This window comes from Solanum stenotomum, chromosome 8 (assembly GCF_019186545.1).
Source record: "Solanum stenotomum isolate F172 chromosome 8, ASM1918654v1, whole genome shotgun sequence".
In the NCBI taxonomy this organism is placed as follows: Eukaryota; Viridiplantae; Streptophyta; class Magnoliopsida; order Solanales; family Solanaceae; genus Solanum; species Solanum stenotomum.
In genome coordinates, this window is record NC_064289.1 from 37,923,581 (window position 1) to 37,944,989 (window position 21,409).

The 21,409-nt window shown below is 37.1% G+C and overlaps 1 protein-coding gene across 1 annotated transcript; it reads right to left on the reverse strand.

The window, feature by feature from the left end:
* Positions 1-17,119: 17,119 nt before the first annotated feature.
* LOC125874036 (mechanosensitive ion channel protein 10-like) lies at positions 17,120-20,780 on the reverse strand. The gene is made up of 6 exons (XM_049554846.1): positions 20,696-20,780; positions 19,209-20,588; positions 18,989-19,109; positions 17,878-18,171; positions 17,594-17,796; positions 17,120-17,502 (listed from the first exon to the last, which is right to left on the reverse strand). The coding sequence occupies exons 2-6, from the start codon at positions 20,549-20,551 to the stop codon at positions 17,262-17,264; spliced, it is 2,202 nt and encodes a 733-aa protein (XP_049410803.1). The 5' UTR covers positions 20,552-20,588; positions 20,696-20,780; the 3' UTR covers positions 17,120-17,261.
* Between the last annotated feature and the right edge of the window lie 629 nt (positions 20,781-21,409).

Sequence of the window (21,409 nt, forward strand, 5' to 3'; positions counted from 1 at the left end):
ATTGTCCAATATCCAAGAGTTGTTGTCAATGTTAACAAGGCATGCATAAGAATTACAAAATTTAGTTATACCGGCATACCTCATGTTTGCAGAAACCTCATGAGTAATCCCATTTTGTGTAGTCTTTAGTTGTTGAAGGATTTCCATTAATTTTCCCACATTTTCTTGGCTCAATGATCTCAGCTCTCCGCTATTACGATTTACATGTTCCTCAATTTTTTTAAAACTATTGTTGACTTAACCACTACCCTAAAAAGATTTGAGCTTTGAAAACATAAAAACATATGGGAATCCATGGATCCTGTAACATTTGTCGCTAGTGTGTCCTGAATTCTCATTGCAACCACAAATTAGTTCATTTTTCTTAGGATTGAAAATTGTTTTATGTCCTTTATAGTTGTTTAATTTCCTCCCACTTGGTTGATTAGAGGCAAGAAAAGATATTGAATCTCCAGGGTATATCAGTGAAGCGTGAATTTCACTTTTTCCTTATAGACACATTTGCAACTACAAACAACCAGAAAAGATATTCAAAGAGTCTGATTCATCCCATTCGCTCTTCATTTTAGTGAAGTAAGTTGAGACACTTGTATTTACCTTAGTGACTTCGCTTAATTGTTTTTTTTAAATTGAACTAGCTAGGCTTCAATAGTCTAACCAAATCTCTGTTCTAGGTCCTTTCATAAGTCCTTCGCGCTACTTGAATATAACATTCTTTCAACAATATCCTTTGACAGGAAATTCAAAATCCACAACAACACCATGTTGTTACATCTGGGCCAAGCATTTTGCACTCCTGAGGTAGGATAAGGGATTAGTAGAGATCTTTCAGTGAATTCCAATTTGTTTTTTGCTGAGAGGACTATAATTACTACTTTTCCCCATCATCTATATTCCTTCCCATAAAAACAATGGAAACAAGATCCATCCGTGGATAATTCGAAGGATGAAGATAATAAAGGTGACTTTGATAAACTACATTATTTGTAGAAGACCCAGAAGTTGCAACAACATCATCAACTAGTGAGGTCTTAGTTGTTGTATTAGAAAGTAGAGAAGTATTTGTCATGATGAAGAAACAAGGTAAATTGACACAAGATGATAGAAATCAACCGTTCTTTGTTACCATGTATAAATAGAAAGGGATTGCGGAAAACTTTTCTATCCTTTTCTGAGTGAATGAACCGTTGTACAATGTATCCTATTTATACAAGTAAAAGAACAAAAAAACGTATTTACTTCTAATACTAATTACAAATTTAAGAGTTCTAACTTAGGTACAAGATATTAAAAGGTGTACTACAATATACACTAAAAATTATCTGGGGTGTACAAGGAGAAAAATACTAATTACCGACAAAATATTGGGCCAAAATTATGTTGTGTAGACTAGCCCAAAACGTGTGCAAATTAAAACCGGCCCATGTCCAAACTCTAAATTAGCATCATTTGAGATGTATCATCGGAGGTGTAAATATCACCTAACATTGGAGAACCTCAACAATACATGAGAGAAGGAATATGGCCATACCTTACTTGAAAAAGATGTCGTCCCTTAAGCTCATATTAACCAAGGAGAAAGGCTTTCTCTTCAATTAAAAGAGAGACTTAAGTGAACTCTAGGCTTGGTTGAGGAATAACACTTGATTCTTGGTTGATTTCTTAACTAGGGATTTTGGAGAGGAAAAGGTTTGAAGAATCCGCAAAGAAAAGCTTCTAAAATAACTTATAAACTTTCTCAAATGAATTCAACTCGTATATATCATCTTTAAAATATTTATATTGACTTAACATGTACCGGTCACGTGTCCAACACGACCAATTTAGGCCTCTACACAATCCATAGTAAACCAAGCATATATTTTTTACTTCGAAGTCGTATTGATGAGAGGTTTTTTTGTTGGAAACTAGCCTCTAATATCTTTAACTTAATATATTATAGACCCTCTGACTCCTCATATGATGGGAGATATGCCCATCCCAAGTTGGACCATATATGAGATTATATGCAAACAATCCTTCGTAAAGTACCCTTCAACTTGTACTATTTTCCAAGGCTTTATTGGCCTTTAAACTTGGTATAACACTTATATTGATGCATTATAAGGAAAAATTAATATGATCATTTATTTAAAACTTTATTCTCCAGATAACTCATCAACAAACAGCGCAAAAGGAAAAAAATATAATATTTGATGTGTACATCTTTAGCTTAGTGAGTTAGTTGCCTTAAATATATGGGGTGTTTGTCACGACACAAGGTAGACCCTAGGTGTAACATGGCGTATAGGACCCGAGAGGCCCTACACAAGTCACTTAGCATACATCATACAAGATAATAGAAATTCAAGGGAAGTTAAAAGATAATTTCAAAACATAAGAGTTTTATAGAATGAAAGGGAAGTCTAACAATGTCTCAAATCCATCTAGTTAATAAGAAGGATAGGGACGTAACTCGTAAATCAAGTTAAAAACTGAAATGTAAAGACAATATGAAATAAAGGTTTGGTCCTCAAAACATGAGGACTAACCAATCTTCAAATTTCTATTATGAGATCCCTAGCCACAAAAATGTGAATCTGTAGCGTCGGACCCTACATTTGGGTAAATGTAGGCAAGAGTATGCGTTAGTAAAAATATTTACCAAGTATGATAGTAATGCATAAAATATGGAAATCATGGAAAAAGGGACATTTTCATAATATGCAATGACCAAGCTAAAACTTGAGATAAAAGAGTTAGAAAACATAATTCATAAAACATGGTCAATGCAAGCCTATATCATTAAAACATTTGTGAGATACTTATTGAAGTAACCTTGATTCATTAGTGTGGGAGATTTACCTTTTAACAGATATGTAAGACCATGTGAGCTAGTAACATGGAATCTGGTGTCTCCCACACCGAAAAAGATTGTCCTACTTTCCAATGTAAGGACTACGAACTTCTAGCTTATGTGGATCAACTAGCTAATATCTATGTAAGAAAACATCCTATTGTGGCACATAGTTATGGGACAAAGAGATTATTACTAGAAAACCGGCCTCTACTAATGGGAGAGCTTCCATCTCAATATCTGCTCAGTGCTAACCGTAAATCACAAGGAATAGTCATTATTACATTCTTCTCTTTGTTATCCGTGGAAGGGAACATCATATTGCCAATCCAAGCTAAGTTATATATCATCCATGGAAGGGAATGATTAAGCAACCAATCCAAGCTAGGTTTCATTAGAATAACTCCTTAAATCTTGATTCAAAGTCTAGTTGAGAAAACCTTTCAACACAAAGAATCCTTTATGTGAGAAAACCTTTCACAATTATGCTTTCATGTGTATATGAGAAATTCTTTCACAACAACATGGATGCTTTGCTCTAAAAACAAATCTTAAATCATTGTCATTAATTTCATAAGAACTTACATATCTTCATGATTTCCTCTTTCATGATTCAAAATCCATATTATATCATCGTAGCTTGGAAAACATTGGGAATGCATGGGTTCATGGGGATTCATATTAAAACATGCAGATTATCTCAATTCATGCATAATAGTTCATAAAACAATCAAATAAATCAACATTGAAAGGAACCCTTGACATGGAAGGAAACCCTAACTCAATTGGGGATTTCTAACTCTGAGATTTGGAGAATTTATGAACTCCATGGAGGAAAGGGCTCCATGGATGAAAACTATCATACCTTAATGACAAAAGCTTGACTTCAATGGAGGAATTGGAGACTTGACTTGAAAACCCTAGCCTTCTTCTTCAACTTCTAGAGAGAGAAATATTTGGAGAGGAAGACTTGTTCTTCTTTTTAGGAATTTGAGAGAATGATTTCAATTGGAGAAATTTGGGTGTAAAACGTTTATATAGGGCCTCTAGTAGTAGGTGAAACTGCATAGTAATGGGTTAGAATAATTAGGAAAACACCCAAAAGCCCCTCTTAAAAAATAATTGCCGACCCCGTCGACAGTAGGGACCTATGGTCCATGGGTCCACCTACATACCGTCCTGGTCAAACATCGATGCGTTCAGAAACTATAACTTTTGGACATTCAACGACGGATCCCACCTATGGCCCGTGGGTCCATCGATGGACCGTGGACCATGATTGTAAGTCCCAACTCTTGACCTGAAAATTCCAGTGTGGAACTCACCTTCGTGACCCAGCTACAACTCGTGCAATGGACAACAGACCGTCCTGGTGTACCGTTGGAAGTACGGGAACTTGACAAATTTTGAGAACCTGGACTGGACAACCATGAAGCTACCTACGGACCGTGTGTTAGTCCACGTGTCATGGGTGGTTTCGTTGATACTAGCACCAGATCCTGCAAAAGTTAAAATTCTTTACTCTTTTTGAATCTGAGGTGTTACATTATATCCCTTTTAAGAACATTCGTCCTTGAATGAGATTCGAGACATCATAAGGAGGGTAGGAAATTAATATAATAGACCAACATGAATCCAATTACAATAATTGCACATATTCGAGGAGGAAACATCAACCAAGCTAAAGCATGTTCAAAGCATCAAATCATGAAGTCTATATGCAAATCATACTCAAATGCACATAACCATGCAGAAATAAATCAACTTGACTCATTTTCTCAAAAAATAAGCTTTTCATTAATTATGCATAATGAGGAGATCATGGTAATATCTAAGACACATGAAACCAAAAGAGTAGACCAAGAGGAACTAAATACCTCAAGCTAGAGTAGGGAAGGAGGGAAAGAGATGAGGATAACATGAAATCATATCTGCCTCGGCCTCCCAAGTACCACCCTTAACCAATTGATTCCTCCAAAGAATCTTCACGGAAGCAACTTCTTTGTTTCTCAACCTCTTAACTTGTCGATATTAAATCTCAACCGGAACTTCCTCATAAGAAAGTTCTCTTTAACTCATAAAACTTCTGAGGGAACTATATATGTTGGATCACCAATACATTTCTTCAACAAGGAGACATGAAAAACTGGATGCACCGATGCCAATTCTTTAGCCAAATCAAGGTAATAAGCGACCTTACCAATTCACCTCAAAATTTGATATGGGCCCACATAGCTGGGACTAATTTTCCCTTTCTTCCCAAATCTCATTACACCCTTCATGGGTGATATTTTCAAGTAGATCCAATCATGAACATCAAACTCAGAAATCTATTCTTCTAACATCGGCGTAGGACTTTTGTTGACTTTGAGCCATTTTCAACCTTTATCTAATAAGCCAAACTTTCTCCATAGCCTTGTGTACCAGTTTGGGACCTATCAAGGCAACATCACCCACTTCAAACCAACCTATATGATATCTACACCTCTTTTCATATAGAGCCTCAAATGGAGCAATACCAATGCTTAAATGGTAGCTATTGTTATATTCAAACTCAATCAAAGGGAAGTGATCCTCTCAATTACCCTTTAACTCAATTACAATATCTTAACTTATCCTCTAAATCTTGGATAGTACGCTCCGCTTTCCCATCAGTTTTTGGATTAAAGGTCGTACTAAGCTTAACACGAGTACCAAGACCCTTTGGGAAAGATTTCCAAAACTGAAAAGTGAATTGGGTACCACGATCAGAGATAATGGACAAGGGCACTCCATGCAACCTCACCATTTCCTTCAAATACAACTTAGCATAGCACCTGCCGAATAACAAACTTTGAAGGGAATGAAATGAGACGATTTTGTCATTCGATCCACTATAACCCAAATCGAGTCATGTTGCCACTAGGTTTGTCGTAAACCAACAATGAAGTACGTGTTCAAATCTTCCTACTTCCAAGTAGAAATGCTAATATCTTGAGATAAACCTCCCGACTTTTGGTGCTCAACTTTCATTTGTTGGCAATTAGGAAACTTAGCCACAAATTCTGCAATATCCCTATTCATCCCATTCCAAAAATAGTCCTCCCACAAGTCAAGGTATATCTTGGTGGCTCCTGTGTGAATGCAATATCGAGAACTATTGGCTTCTGATAAGATCTTCTCTTTCATGTCATCAATATTAGGAACACACAAATGACCTTGATATCGAAGCACGTAATCTCCTCCTTCGGAGAAAGCCTCAACAGACTTTTTAAGCATCGCTTCCTTCAATTCAACCAAAGTCAGATCAAGACCTTGCTTAGCTTTCACATCTGCCACAAAGGATGATTCTGAACCATTGTAAACCATAGCACTACCTTTGGTAGAATCAACTAATCGAACACCCAATCGGGCCAATCTATGAACATCTAAAACCAACTCCTTTTTATCATCCTCAATATGAGCAACACTACCTATCGATAACCGACTAAGAGCATCCACCACCACATTTTCCTTGTCGGGGTGATAAAGAACACTCATGTCATAGTTCTTCAATAACTCAAGCCACCTTCTTTGGCAAAGATTTAGATCCTTATGATTAAACATATATTGCAAACTTTTATGGTTGGTAAAGACATCGACATGAACACCATACAAATAATGCCTCCAAATCTTTAGAGAAAACACAATTGCCGCTGGTTCAAGGTCATGGGAAGGATAATTCCTTTCATGAATCTTAAGTTGTCTTGAGGCATATGCAATAACCTTCCCATGTTGCATAAGGACACACCCTAATCCAATTCTTGAGGCATTACAATAAACAACAAATTCATTGGTTCCTTCCGCTAAAGTTAACACCGGAGCGGAAGTAAGCCTATTTTTTAATTCTTGAAAACTCTTTTCACCTGCTTCGAACCATATGAACTTAACTTTATTTTAAGGAAATGTCGTCAATAGAGAGGCAATCTAAGAAAACCCTTCAACAAACCTTCTATTGTAACCGGTTAAACCCAAGAAACTTCTAATATCTGAAGGGGATAGAGGTCTAGGCCACCTCTTAACCGCATCCATCTTCTTAAGATTTACCTCAATACCCTTACTAGAAACAATATGACCAAGGAACGCCATGGACCTTAGCCAAAACTTACATTTTCTAAACTTTGCAAAAAGTTATTTGTCCTTGAGGACTTGCAACACAATCCTCAAATGATTGGTATGTTCTCCTTTACTTCTTGAATATATCAATATATCATCCATGAACACAATCACAAGCATATCAAGGTATTGTCTAAACACCTTATTCATCACATCCATAAATGCAGCTGGTGCATTATCCATACCAAGTGGCATTACAAAAAACTCATAATGACCATACCCGAGTCCGAAAAACCATCTTCGAAATGTCATCTTCCTTCACCCTCAATTGGTGATAACCCAACCAGAGGTCAATCTTAGAGAAGTAACTTGAGCCTTGAAGTTGATCAAACAAATCATCTACCCTTGGAAAAGGATATTTTTTCTTCATAGTAACCTTGCTCAATTGTCGGTAGTCAATACACATACGAAGCGAACCATCTTTCTTTCTAACGAATAAAATTGGAGCACCCCATGGAGAGATATTTGGTCAGATGAAACCCTTATCCAACGAATCTTTCAATTCCTCCTTTAATTCCTTAAGTTCTACCGGAGCCATACGATAAGGAGGAATAGAGATAGGTTGCGTATCTGGGAGAAGGTCAATACCAAAGTCCATTTCCCTTTCGGGAGGAATACTGGGTAAGTCATCTGGAAACATTCCAGAAACTCATTTACAACAAGGACCGACTCAAGATTAGGGGTTTCATAATCAACATCCCTTACCCCAACTAGATGGTATATGCAACCCTTAGAAATCATCTTTCTAGCTTTAAGACATGAAACAAATTGACTATTACGCATAGAATTTCCCCCTTTCCACTCTAGGATGGGTTCATTTGGAAACAAAAACTTGACTATACGGGTACTACAATCAATAGAAGTATAACATGAATGCAGCCAATCCATACAAAGAATAATATCAAAATCTAGCATATCAAGCTCTACATGATAAACATGAGTGACTTTATGGGATACGGAGATGGGACACTTTCTATAGAACCTCTTAGCCACAATAGAATCACCTCTAGGAGTAGAGATAGAAAAAGGATCTAACAACACATCCGGAAGACTATCGAACCTCATAGCCACATATGGCATCACAAAAGACCAGGTAGAACCGGGGTCAAGTAAAGCATAAACATCAAGTTGGCAAACTTTCAACATACTGGTACCTCGGGGGAACCTTCTTACTCACGATGAGTCTGAAGTGCATGGAATGAGATTTGCTTTGGAGCATTTGAACCCAAACTACTAGGTGGATCTTTCTCTTCCCTTAGACGTAAGAATTGGTGAATCGCTCTTCTTATAACAACCCTTACCACAACCATAGCAACCATCCGTGTCGGGCAAACACTTACCCTCATGCTTCTTTCCATACCTAGCACAAGTAGACATAGACAATGAAGATCCACCAACATTTCCTCCTTGAGGCTTAGGGTAAGACACCCTATCGTTTTTTAAATTAGAGGGAGAGTTGGAGGAACCTTGACTTGAAAAATATTCAGAACTTAGAACGATCACGTCCATCGGACATTGAATGTGAAAAATTGCCATCACCGGTCATAGCTCTTTTTTCCTTCCTATATCTTTCCTTGAGTTTCTCCTCTTCAATTTGTTGAGCATGTACCATAAGACAAGAAATTTCCATATCATTGATAAGCATAGCGGTCGACATTCTTTAACCACCATTTCAGAAACACCCGAAACAAACTTACTCATTCTTTCCCTAGGGTCGGCAACTATAGTGGGAGCATACCAACACAATTATGTGAATTTCAAAGCATATTCCTTCACACTCAAACTTCCTTGACGAAGGTTGATGAATTCAAGAACCTTTGTCTTTCTCATCTCAAAGGGAAAAAATATATTAAGGAAAGTGATTTTGAACTTTTCTCAATCAAGAGGATCCGCGTCTTCCGCCCTCTCTTCTTTCCATTGGTTGAACCATATTTGAGCACCCCCTTTAAGTTGATAAGAGGCCAATTCCGCCCTTTCCACCAGAGTCATTCCCATGATCATCAACACCTTGTATACTTCATCAATGAACTGTTGAGAGTCTCCCTCGACCTTAGAACCATGAAAATCCAGAGGATTCATTCTAGTGAAATCCCTCACTCGAAATGTCGATGTACCCATATTTGGGTTCATAACAACTGCAACCTCCCTATTGTCTTGAGTTGTCATGCCTTGAGCCAACACTTGTAAAGCATCCTAAACTCCGCATTAGTCACTTGCTCGGCCAAAGGACCGACTAGAGCTTGAGAAAGAGCCTCATGTTCCACATTCTCTCCCGCATTTCTTCTAGAATATGCCCTCCGAGTGGTCATATCATGTAGAGCATCAAATACGGATTAGGAAGAGACATTATAGAGTTAAAATCTATCACACAACTTTAGAGTAATGAAAGAAGTATAGTTTCCTAAACATCTTATACCCTCTCATTCATAAATGTGGCACGCTTCATACTCATGAACAAGACTCTACTCGACGTGGCTTTTGAGACTTCCTAGGATCTTTCTCAACCTTGTGGTTTGAATACCAAATTTGTCATGACCCAAGGTAGATTCTAGGTGTAACATGGCGTATAGGACCCCGAGAGTTCATACACAATCCACTTAGCATACATCATATAAGATAATAGAAATTCAAGGGAATTTAAATGACAATTTCAAAACATAAGAGCTTTATAGAATGAAATGAAAGTTTGACAATGTCACAAAGCCATCTAGTACATAAGAAAGATTGATATGTAACCCGTACATCAAGTTCAAAACTGAAATGTAAAGACAATATGAATTAAAGGCTTGGACCTTGGATCATGAGGACTCACCAAACTTCAAACTTCTACTATGAAATCCCTAGTCACGAAAATGTGAATCTGGAGCATCGGACCCTACATTTTAGGGAAATGTAGGGAAGAGTATGCGTTAGTACAAATATTTACCAAGTATGATAGCAATGCATAAAGTATGGAAATCATGCAAAAGGAGAACTTTTCATAATATGCAATGACCAAGCTAAAACATGAGATAAAATAGTTAGAAAACATAAGTCATAAAACATGGTCAATGCAAGACAACATCTTTAAAACGCTCGTGAGATACTTATTGAAGTAACCTTGATTCATTAGCGTGGGCGATTTACCTTTTAACCGACATGTAAGTCCATGTGAGCTAGTAACAAAGAATCTAGTGTCTCCCACACAGAAAAGGGTTGTCCTACTTGCCAAGGTAAGGACCATGAACTTCTAGCTTAGGTGGATCCACTAGTTAATGTCTATGTAATACAACATCCTATGTTGGCACATAGTTATGGGACAAGGAGATTACTACTAGATACTCGGCCTCTACTAACCAGAGAGCTTCCATCTCAATATTTGCTTGGTGCTAAGCATAAATCCTATGGAATAGTCATTATTACATACTTGTCTTTATTATCCATGGAAGGCAACGTCATATTACTAATCCAAGCTAAGTCATATATCGTTCATGGAAAGGTACGATTAAGCAACCAATCCAAGCTAGGTTTCATTAGAATAGCTCCTTAAATCTTGATTCAAAGTTTAGTTGAAAAAACCTTTTCAACACTAAGAATCCTTTATGTGAAAAAACCTGTCACAATTATGTTTTCATGTGTATATGAGAAATCCTTTCACAACAACAACAACAACAACAACATGGATTCTTTACTCTCAAACAAAATCTTAAATCATTTTCATCAATTTCATAAGAACATGCATATCTTCATAATTTTCTCTTTCATGATTCAAAACCCACATTATATCATCTTGGAAAACATGGGGAATGCATAAGTTCATGGGGATTCATATTAAAACATGGAAATTATCTCAATTCATGCCTAATAGTTCATAAAACAATCAAATAAATCAATATTGAAAGGAACTCATGACATGAAAGAAAATTCTAACTCAATTGGGGATTCCTAACTTTGAATTTTGGAAAATTTAGGAACTCCACGGAGGAAAGGGCACCATGGATGAAAACTATCATACCTTAATGCCAAAAAGTTGACTTCAATGGAGTAATTGGAGACTTAACTTGAAAACCCTAGCCTTCTTCTTCAACTTCTAGAGAGAGAAATATTTGGAGAGGAAGACTTGTTCCTCTTTTTAGGAATTTAAGAGAATGATTTCAATTGGAGAAATTTAGGGGTAAAATGTTTATCTAGGGCCTCTAGTAGTAGGTAAAACTTGGGTTAGAATAATTAGGAAAAGACCCAAAATCCCTTCTTAAAAAATAACCTCCGACCTTGTCGACGGTGGGGACCTATGGTACGTGGGTCCACCTACGAACCATCCTAGTCGATCACAAATGTTCAGAAACTATAATATTTGGACTCCCAACGACAGACCCCACCTACGACCCGTGGGTCCATCGACAGACTGTGGACCACAACCATAGGTCCCAACTCTTGACCTCAAAATTCGTCTAAGTCTAGAACTCATCTACGAGACCTACCTACGACTCGTGCATTGGACAATGGATCATCCTGGTGAACCGTTAGGAAGTATTGGAATTTAAAAAATTTTGGGAACCTGGACTAGCCAACCATAAAGCTACCTACGGACTATGTGTCAGTCCACGACCGTGGGTGGCTTCGCCGATACTAGCACCAGATCCTGCAACAATAGAAATTTTGTACCCTTTTTGAATCTGAGGTGTTACAGTGTTACATGTCTAATGGGTTCATAGCCTATTTGCTTTTATGTAGGATGTTACTAGGGAGGGTCATATAGTTGATTTGGTTCCTATTGTGCGTGAGTTTGCCGATGTCTCTCTTACTGATCTACCTAGCCTTCCTCTTGAGCATGATATTGATTTAGCTATTGACCTTGAGCCAGGCACTCATCCTATATTTATTTCTCCCTACTGTATGGCCCTTTTAGAGCTTAAAGGGATTATAATTCATCTTCATGATCTCTTGGGTAAGGGATTCATTTAATTGAGTGTTTCACCTTAGGGTGCCCCTATTCTATTTATGAAGAGTAAGGATGGGTCTATGCATATGTGTATTGATTATAAGAAGTCAAACAAGGTACCAGTGAAGAATAAGTACATTATGTTTTGTATCAGTGACATGTTTTATCGTCTTTAGGGTCTCATTGTGTTTTTTAAGATTGATTTAAGATATGGTTAGCATCAACTAAGGATTAGGACCACGTGCATCCCCAAGATAGCTTTTAGGACTCGTTATGGCCATTATGAGTTCCTAGTGATGTCATTTGGTTTAACCAATTCCCTAGAGACATTCATAGACTTGATGACACATGTTTTCAGGCCAGATATAGACTCTTTCATTATTATTTTCATTGATTTCATCCTTGTATAATCGCAGAGCATGGAGGAGCACGAGCAACAATTGAGGACTATGCTCCAGACTTTGAGAGATTAATGGCTTTCTACCAAGTTCTCAAAGTGTGAGTTTTTTCTTGAGTCTATAGCATTCTTTGGGAACGTGATGTTTAAGGATGGCATTATGGTTGACCCGGAGAAGATTGAGGTTATTCAGGATTTGGCTAGGCTAACCTCAGTTACTGAGATTTGGAGCTTCATTGGGTTAGCACGCTACTACAGATGGTTTGTTGAGAGACTCTTTTTTTAACTGCAGCACCTTTGACTCAATTGACTTGTCTTGATGTTCCTTTTGAGTGGTCAGATTAGTGTAAGTTAAACTTTCATAAACTCAAGAAGTTGATGACTACAACTCATATTCTGACTCTTCTAGTTTACGGTGATGGCTTCATAGTATATTGTGATGCATCTGTTGTCTGTTTAGGTTATGTATAAATTCAACAGGGTCGTATGATCACATATGCGTCGAGGTAGCTTAAGGTGCATGAGTGAAACTACCCCGCTCTTGACTAAAAGTTGGTGGCGATAGCTTTTGTGCTCAATATTTAGAGGCATTACCTTTGTGGGGTTCGATGTGAGATATATACCGATCATTGGATTTTGTAGTACATTATGAGCCAGAAAGACCTTAATTCGAGATAACATAGGTGGATTGAGCTCTTGAAAGGTTATGACCTCTCTATTTTATACCATCCGGGAAACACAAATGTAGTAGCAAATGCCTTCAGCCAAAAGGCAGTGAGTATGGGTAGTCTAACCTTCCTCTATGATTCAGATCAACCTTAGGCTTTAGACGTTCAGTCTTTAGCCAATAGGATGATTCACCTTGATATTAAAGATTCTAGGAAAATTCTAGCCTATGTTGGAGTATAGTCATCATTGTTGGAGCAAATTCATGGTCGATAGTTTGGGAATGATACCTTAGTAGCTATTCGAGATCGGGTGTTGCAAGGTGACATCGGGAAGGTAACCTTAGATGCACATAATATTATGAGGTTTGATGGTTATATTTGCATTCCTAGATTTGGGGACTTGATATAGTTGATTATTTGCTAGGCTCTTGACTCTAGATATTGTATCCAAACGGGCGCAGTGAATATGTATCACAATTTGAAACAAAATTAATAGTGGAGTGGTCTGAGGAGAGATATTATAGACTATGTGTCTCATTGTTTGTGTTGACAGTAGATGAGGGACAAGCATTTGAGAGCTGGTGGTGATTATGAAGGTTATGGGATCAATTTTTAGCCTTAGTAAAGTTTGCGTATAACGATAACTAACATTCGAGGCCATATATGGTAGCTGTTGTCGATTTTCGGTTGGTTGGTTTGAGGCTTCGGAGATGAGGCCGCATGGTACTGACTTGCTTCAAGAGGCTTTGGATAGAGTTCGAGTGATTTAAGATAGGCTTAGATTAGCACAAAGTAGGGATGAGAATTATAGTAACCATACGCATCGGTCTTTGCGATTTGAAGTTTTGGTAACTCGATATTTCTTTGAGTATCGCCCATGAAGGGTGTGATAAAATTTGAGAGGCAGGGCATGCTTAGCCCCAGGTATATAGGGTCATTTGAGATTCTTTGAACCGTTGGTGATGTTGATTATGAGTTGGCTTGACCTCCTACATTTTCATGTATTCATCCAATTTTCCATGTTTCTATGCTTCCCGGTATGTTCCTAGTCAGTCTCATATGCTATGATATGACTCAATTCAGTTGGATGATCGTTTGACATTTTGTTCAAGAGCCAATTTCAATTTTAGCTAGAGATGTGAGATTGGGTTCAAGATCCATTCTTGTAATTAAGGTTCAATGGAGACATCGTCCAGTCAAGAAAGCTACCTGGGAGACCGAGCATGAGATGCGAGTATAGTATCCCCACCTATTCAAGACTTTCGGTACTTCTTGACCCTTTTCTTTTGAGGACGAAATTCCTTTTAGTAGATGGTTTTTTAATGATCCTCTAGGTCATTTTCTCCTTATATGTGTATTTTTGGCATTTAAAGCTTTCCTATGGCGATCCCAACTCATTTATGACTTGTTGGGACTGACATATTGGTCACCTAGTCATTCGTTTGAATAGATGATTTCAGTCAATACTTCAGGTAAGTGACCTTAGATTGCAGTTTTGAGGGTTTTGTTAGTTTTGTAAAAAGGAGTATGTTCTAAATGGACCATTGGTTTGGGTCCCAAGGCTTTCTGGCTCATTTTGAGCAGCCTTGTTGCTTATGGCGAAAATGAAGCCTTGGGTGTGGGACCCAATTTTTATCAAGATGACCTCCGTTGGAAGTTTCAACATCTCTATTGAGTCCGGAATGACAAATTTTGTGGGGTGGCATAGTTCATTTCCGTGAAGGGTTTCCGAACGAACTTTAAGCACTCCGTCGAAGAATTGTTGAACTTGATGATTAGTTGGTGCCAAAAATCTAGTTCAGGTGAAATCCATCATCGCTAACGCAATACAGGCCTCCATGATTGTGACCTCTACCGCGAAGGACACTATACCTACTCATCGGGGTCGCATGGCCTTCATGTCGCGGTCATGATGAGCAATCTGAGAAGGTTCACCTCTGCGATTGAGATAATTAGATTTTCTAAGGGACGCAGTCATGTCCCTAGGCTTCACGATAGCGATGAAGATTTTCATCTCTATTAATTATATCAAACCCAAATTTCAGCTCACTTGTTCCATATTGTCAACTCGATAACTTAAGTTATTAAGCTTTGATTGAGTTGATCTTTTGTGCAATTTGTTAGTTTTTGTAGGAGACTTCGAGCTAGAGTGGTTGGGGAGCGTTGTGGACTCGTTATTGCAGTAAATTGTCATCCTAAATCTCTCTTTTAACCTCTTTAATGGTGGTTTTAATTCTCCTGTCTTGTGTGGGCTATTTTGGGTTCATTTGGGTCAGATTGTGCACAATTTTAAGGCACAAGTTTCTTGAGCTAGTTGGGGCTCATTGACGGAGTTAGTTTCTTAATTCCGCACATGGGGCCCACAAAACCATTTTTACTTTATTTTGGGTCCATGATTTTATTATGCAATGTGGATATTGTTTCAATAATATCGATGCCATGATTATTAAATTGATAGGGTAGCAGCGATCAGAGTTGGTTTGAAAGGGTAAAGCTCTTATTTGATAGACTTGGGAGCGTGTGTGATTGGCATCGAGGTAGGCTACGTCTTACAAATCTTAGACTATGGTTGTGTTTCTATTTACATGGTGTTTAGCTAATTTCGAGAGGGTTTTTAGCATGATACATGTCTAGGTAATATAATTGTTGCTTTAGCTTATATTTCTGGGTGTCTTTGGAGGAATTAAACATATTTTACCTTGTCTGTGATGCCAATCATGCCATGTTGATTCTTTATGCCTGGTGTTGACATTTGTGAGATATTATTTGTCTTAGTCTAGGCTTATACTAGTGATTGCCAAAGAACTGCTATTTGGAGTCATTTGCCTTAGAAAATCCTCTGACGTCGGCTCGGACAATTCTAGCTCCTTATGAAGTGATGTAGCAGACTTCAGTATGATAGCGTGAATCCTTAATTAGTTTGATGACAACTGTACCCTTAGTAAATTTTCATCCATAATCTCCCTATGTTATGGCCTGGTGAGATTTGGGTGTGATTTTGGACCTTGTTGGACTATTTGGAATTGGGCTAGCGCCGGGGTTGAGGTCCGTACCATTACGTTCCCCTGATTAGGGTAAATTGGTTGATGTGAGACTTTCCAGAGTCCTTTAGTTGGGTTCGAGTCCTGACCATTTTCTTGGCCATGGTTCGAGCCCTAGCTTGTCGCTTAATCGGGTTCGAGACCTAACCGACCTTTTAGTCATGGTTCAAGTCCAGACACACTTTTATTAGTGGGGTTTGAGGCCTAACATTATAGTTCTATTAGATTCTTCGGGGTGCCTTTTGGGCTTATGAGGGTCCTATTAGGTTATAGTTAGCTACTTTACTTTATCGTTCCATTTCTACTAGATTATTGAGGCGCATATTAAGACTTATCACTATAGTTCCTTTCTTCTAACCCCTTGACACTATTTATTCCTCGCATTTCATTATATATTTACTTTCCATGCTAAATCGTCCTATGATGCCTACTGGGTACCTGTTGTTTGGTACTCATGGTAGACTCTGCATCGGCTACAATGTTGATCTTGTGCAGCAGCGGGGACCTCCAGAGATAAAGGGTGAGATGATGGCGTCCTAGTTTGACTAATCTCCATATGTATATAGTTTTGGCTAGTCTTTTGTGTTTGGGACAAGCCTGTACTTATTTTGCTTATTTTTAGAGCTTGTACCATCGTCCACCAGGTTGTGGGATTGGATCATGTATTGTTGTATATATTTATGTCATTTCTTCTCTTCTTCCGTTGTTTATTTCCATGTTATGTAGTTGTTTTCCGCTGTTTTTGAGGGTTCTGCCCACTGGGCCCGTTACTTGCCATTTTGGGCTATGGATCGGCTTATCTACTGGTGGATTTTGATAGATATCATCATGACTCGATCTTTTGGGTCGTGACAATTACATTACTTAGTTTATTTGTTTTTATTTTAAAGATATGGTGCTGCTTGTGAAAAATACGTTTTATTTATTTATTTTTATTGTAAAATGTGAAGCCGCTTACCAAAAATAGTAGGATGGTTGAATTCATTGCCCCTGGATATAATTGAATATATAACAATATAATCAACAGCAGAAGGAAGGATGAGAAATGCATATTACCGATCGAATGTTAAGCATTTGGCTTCAGGAGGCGTCGGATTAACATCTTCTAATACAGCTCATATCCTCACCCAAAACAACATAAACAGCTTTTTATTAACATTTATATCAATCAAGGGCTGAAATTTCTTATGACAAACATGCAAAATGTATTAGCTCATACAAAAGTAATACTTTATAATTGTAAGATAGAGATAATTAAGGTCATTTACTTTGATTCAACAAGATGAACTTCCTGAGTAAGAAGATCATATTTTATATTTAGCTCTTCAAACATTTTCTTCATCTCCAGGATCAGTTCAGTTCTCCGTCGAATCTTCTCTCCAAAGTTCTGAAAGTTCATAGTATGATTGAAAAACAATACCATCTTTATCTTGTTCAAATTTTCAATATCCTTTACCTCGACATTGTGATTAGGATGCCAGTACTGGGATGTTCTCTCTAAATACCTGTAATTCATTGGGGAAAAAATAGTAGGAAGAGTTAAGGAATTAAATGACACTGAATACTAGAAAGAAATGAGAATAACACTTTACTCACTTCTTTATTTTTTCTTTTAAAGATCCTATCTTCTCAAGACGTGTCCTGAAATCAATGGAGAACTCGAAGGAATCACTCATATCAGGACTTCTGTAGAAGTTGCTGATTGGCTTGGTGGCCAAGACTGAATTTGGGTAATATAACTTTTCGTTATCAAACTTCAAGAAAACTGTTGTTAAGATATTCATTTCTTCAACTGTCATCTGTCGATTTGCAAGTTGCAACAACAAATAAGGAAAATGTGAAACTGAAACAGAAAAGTAAAAGATGTAGTCATTAATTACCTGAATGCCATCAACGACACATCGATCTCCAACATCAAAAGGATGCATCACAAATACAAACACAATACCTTCAAATATACACTTGCAAGTATTCCCAAACAAAAAACTAGCTACCACAAGTTGTGAAGACAAAAACAATATCACTTTAGTTGTCGCTATTCCCACCAAAAGGAGCCATATTATAATTATTATGACAATCAGAATTCCTGTCACTATTTTGTTCAATTGCCTCACTGCGGTTTTTGTATCGTTCAAAGCATGTGACAGAGCTTTACGTCCTTGAAATACTTTAACCTGCACAACAATTACATGATAAATAGAGCATGTCACTCATATAAAATGCCAACACAGTCCTGTGAATATATTATATATGTTATTCATGAGGGAATTATATAAGTTTATGAGATTCAACACTTTTTATTATCCAATTTTTCTCTAAATTATTCAAGTCAATCATGAGGGAATTGTACAAGTTTGAAGTGCCATGTTGTGGTTCTTTATAAACCAATCAGTGGCAGATCCCACGAAAGGTTTGTCTGTTTGGCCGAACCCAATGCTTTTGGGGTCAACCCTATATGAAAAAAATAAAATAGGATAGTCCATTGCACTAAGCTCATGTTTTGCGTGGGATCAGAGGGAGGGCCGGACCACAAGGGTATTTTTGAATTCAAGCTTACATATATGAGCTAAAAAATAGTATAGACACTGTTAGATGTACATTTCAGCTCTCATTCTCTCAATTTAGAACCTATTACGTCCAAATTCTAAATCTGTCGCTACAACCAACCTTGTACGTCCACTTCTTAGAAGACTTGTTCCCTTTATGACATGCTTATAGAATCTTCTCCACTGGAAAATAATGTGAAAGTAAAGATAGCTCTCATGGTACTCCACTAGTTACCACATTATATTACAACAATCTTCTAGACCCTCTTGGATTTTTTCATATCAGTGTACCGAACAGTAAATAGGCCCTCTTTATTGTTACTTCCAATCTGTATAATATATATGAGGATGGATAATCTAGTAATCAAATATGAATTAATAAGTTCTTTTACAACAGCTTGAACATGACAAATCCAGAAAATTGAGTCAAAGTTCTGAAACATACCACCCATTCTGTCAAAGCTTTCCTATCGATCTGTCCAGTGTCGGCCACATCTATCAGGGGGAGAACAATATCCACCTCTTCTTTAATCATGAATCTCCTAAGATCATATTCATCAATGAACCTACACAAAATAGATATATAACAGGCCATGATTGATGCATGTGAAGAAAGGCATACTAAATTTAGAATGTTTCAAAGAAAAAAATAACAAATGACAGACTTGGAACCAGGTTGAGCGACATTCTTAAATATGTGAACAGCAGCAGCAATCGCTTCCTCCTCATTGTTGATTTCTTTATCTGCTTGTTCATTATCTCTATCATAATCTGTATCACCGATAGAGCCAGAGATGGTGGACAGTCCTGAATTAGATATTACATCAATTAATGTTTTCATGGTCCATGCAGAGACCTTCTCCCGCTTCATCTGGTGAAGCTTATTTATATCAATCTTTTCCTTTTTTTCCTTCTTTGCCTTGCCATCTTTTCCCTTCTTTGTTCTGCACAAGCTAAGTTGACTGGCAGAACTATTTGATCTTCCCAACATCTGAGTAGAATCCATAATTGGGGGACCAGATAGTGTCAACAGAATATATTGATGAAAAATAGCTCGTTGAATCCTGTCAAAGAATGTGTTTACATGGAAGGAGGATGCCAAAACTTTTAGCATAAAAGTCTTAAAAAGCCATAAATATGCACCGATAAGCAACGAAGCAATAGTCCAAGTAATGTAATTGATAATCTTGTTTGTAATTTGTGACCGTTTGACCCCATTTGCAAAGAGCAGAACCCAAGTTAGAAGAACCAAACTCAACCAAATAGTAACCTGAACACTCTTCTTCAAACCAAAAACAAAATATAAGACCTTCTTCCTCAACAAAAAGTTCAATTCAATCAACAAGACAATGAAATGAATGAACCACTTTGTGACGAGCATGCCACTAAATGTGACCATAACAAGCACAATCCACTTCCAGATCTCCAAATCCCACATTGTCAAACGTTGCAGCTTATGAACCAATAAGCTAGCAATCAAACACCCTAGTAGGAGACAAAATACCAACCATTCAACAAAAACTTTTAATTTTACTTTTTTATACTTCATTTTATTTCTTGTGTTGACTTTCTTATAGATCTCTTCATGTTCATCCACTCCTCCCGGTGATGCCATTAATGATGTTGTCGTTGTTGTTTCTTTCAAAGATTTCCCACTGGGACTCATCACTTTTGCACTAGAAGAAGCATTATTTCCATCAGGAGAAGCTGTAGTTTGTTGTTCAGCTAGTTCGTCAAACAAGCTACCATCAATAGCCAAAGATTGTTCACCAAATCTTGATTTGGGCTTGGAGTAGACTGACCTTGCAAGTGATTTCCTCCTTGTAAGAGTTTCATTTGTTGGAATTTTGGGATGTAATTTAGTGATGCTTGTACTAGTGGAATTTTGTGAAGCTAAAGGTGAATCAAGTGATATTTTATTCTTAGAATTGTCTTCATCTCCAGAGATTATAACAACGACTTCATCGGGGTTTCTCTTGTCCGCCATCCCACCAGTTACCATTTGCATTCATACAAAAAAAAAGGAACGGCCTACTTGAATTCAGCTGCAACAAAATTATTACTTATTAGAAAAATAAAATGGATATTGCACGTACAAAATACAAAGATTTGGTTTAAATAGTGAATTTTGAGAGTAATATTATTTCCTTACTCGGTTCTTCCACCTGGTGGGGAATTCAGCTAACTCACAAATCAAGGAAGTAAGTTACACTAGAGATTAGTTTATAAGTGAATATAGTGTAGTCACTCAAATGTCGTCTCTATAAATAAATAACGACGTACTAGCTAGTAAAGAGCTTAGTAGATAGAGACGGCTCAATTATAGGAATCAGGTGGCACGTGCTTTGGTTTCTATATGGTTCACAAAATTTATACGACTTATTTTCCTTTTTAATCAATTTAAAAAAGAGAAATTATGCGAATAAATAAATATATACCAGTTAATTAGTTAATGTATCTACAGTTTGTCTTAATTACAATTAACGACCTACTTTTAGCTATAATTACGGGACTCTATTTTTTAGTTTTGTATAATTCACACGTTTGTATAATTCGGAATTTGTATAAGTTTTGTATAATACAATTTGTATAAATGTTTAAAGCTCAGATATTTGTGTTCGTATAAATTCGTTATTTCAAGTTTATACAAAAATAGCTTAATGATATAAACGTACTTGCGAATTATACATACGAGACAACTTAAACTATTGCTACAACCCGTAAATATGCAAACTATAGCTAGGAGCATAATTAAATTTATTATAGTGGCTATTTGTGAAACTTTCTCTTTTAAAAAATATCATTACATTTTTATATTAGGGATAATGCACAAGTACCCCCTTAGATTATGAGTCTAGTGCCAACA

Bases quoted from the DNA above. Each gene is read 5' to 3' on its own strand.
- LOC125874036 (XM_049554846.1), bottom strand. From the start codon at position 20,551: ATGCAAATGGTAACTGGTGGGATGGCGGACAAGAGAAACCCCGATGAA. The intron at 19,110-19,208 runs GTCTGTCATTTG...TATTTTGTGTAG, and splicing joins GTCGCTCAACCTGGTTCCAA to GTTCATTGATGAATATGATC. The intron at 17,797-17,877 runs GTAATTAATGAC...GCAAATCGACAG, and splicing joins GTGTCGTTGATGGCATTCAG to ATGACAGTTGAAGAAATGAA.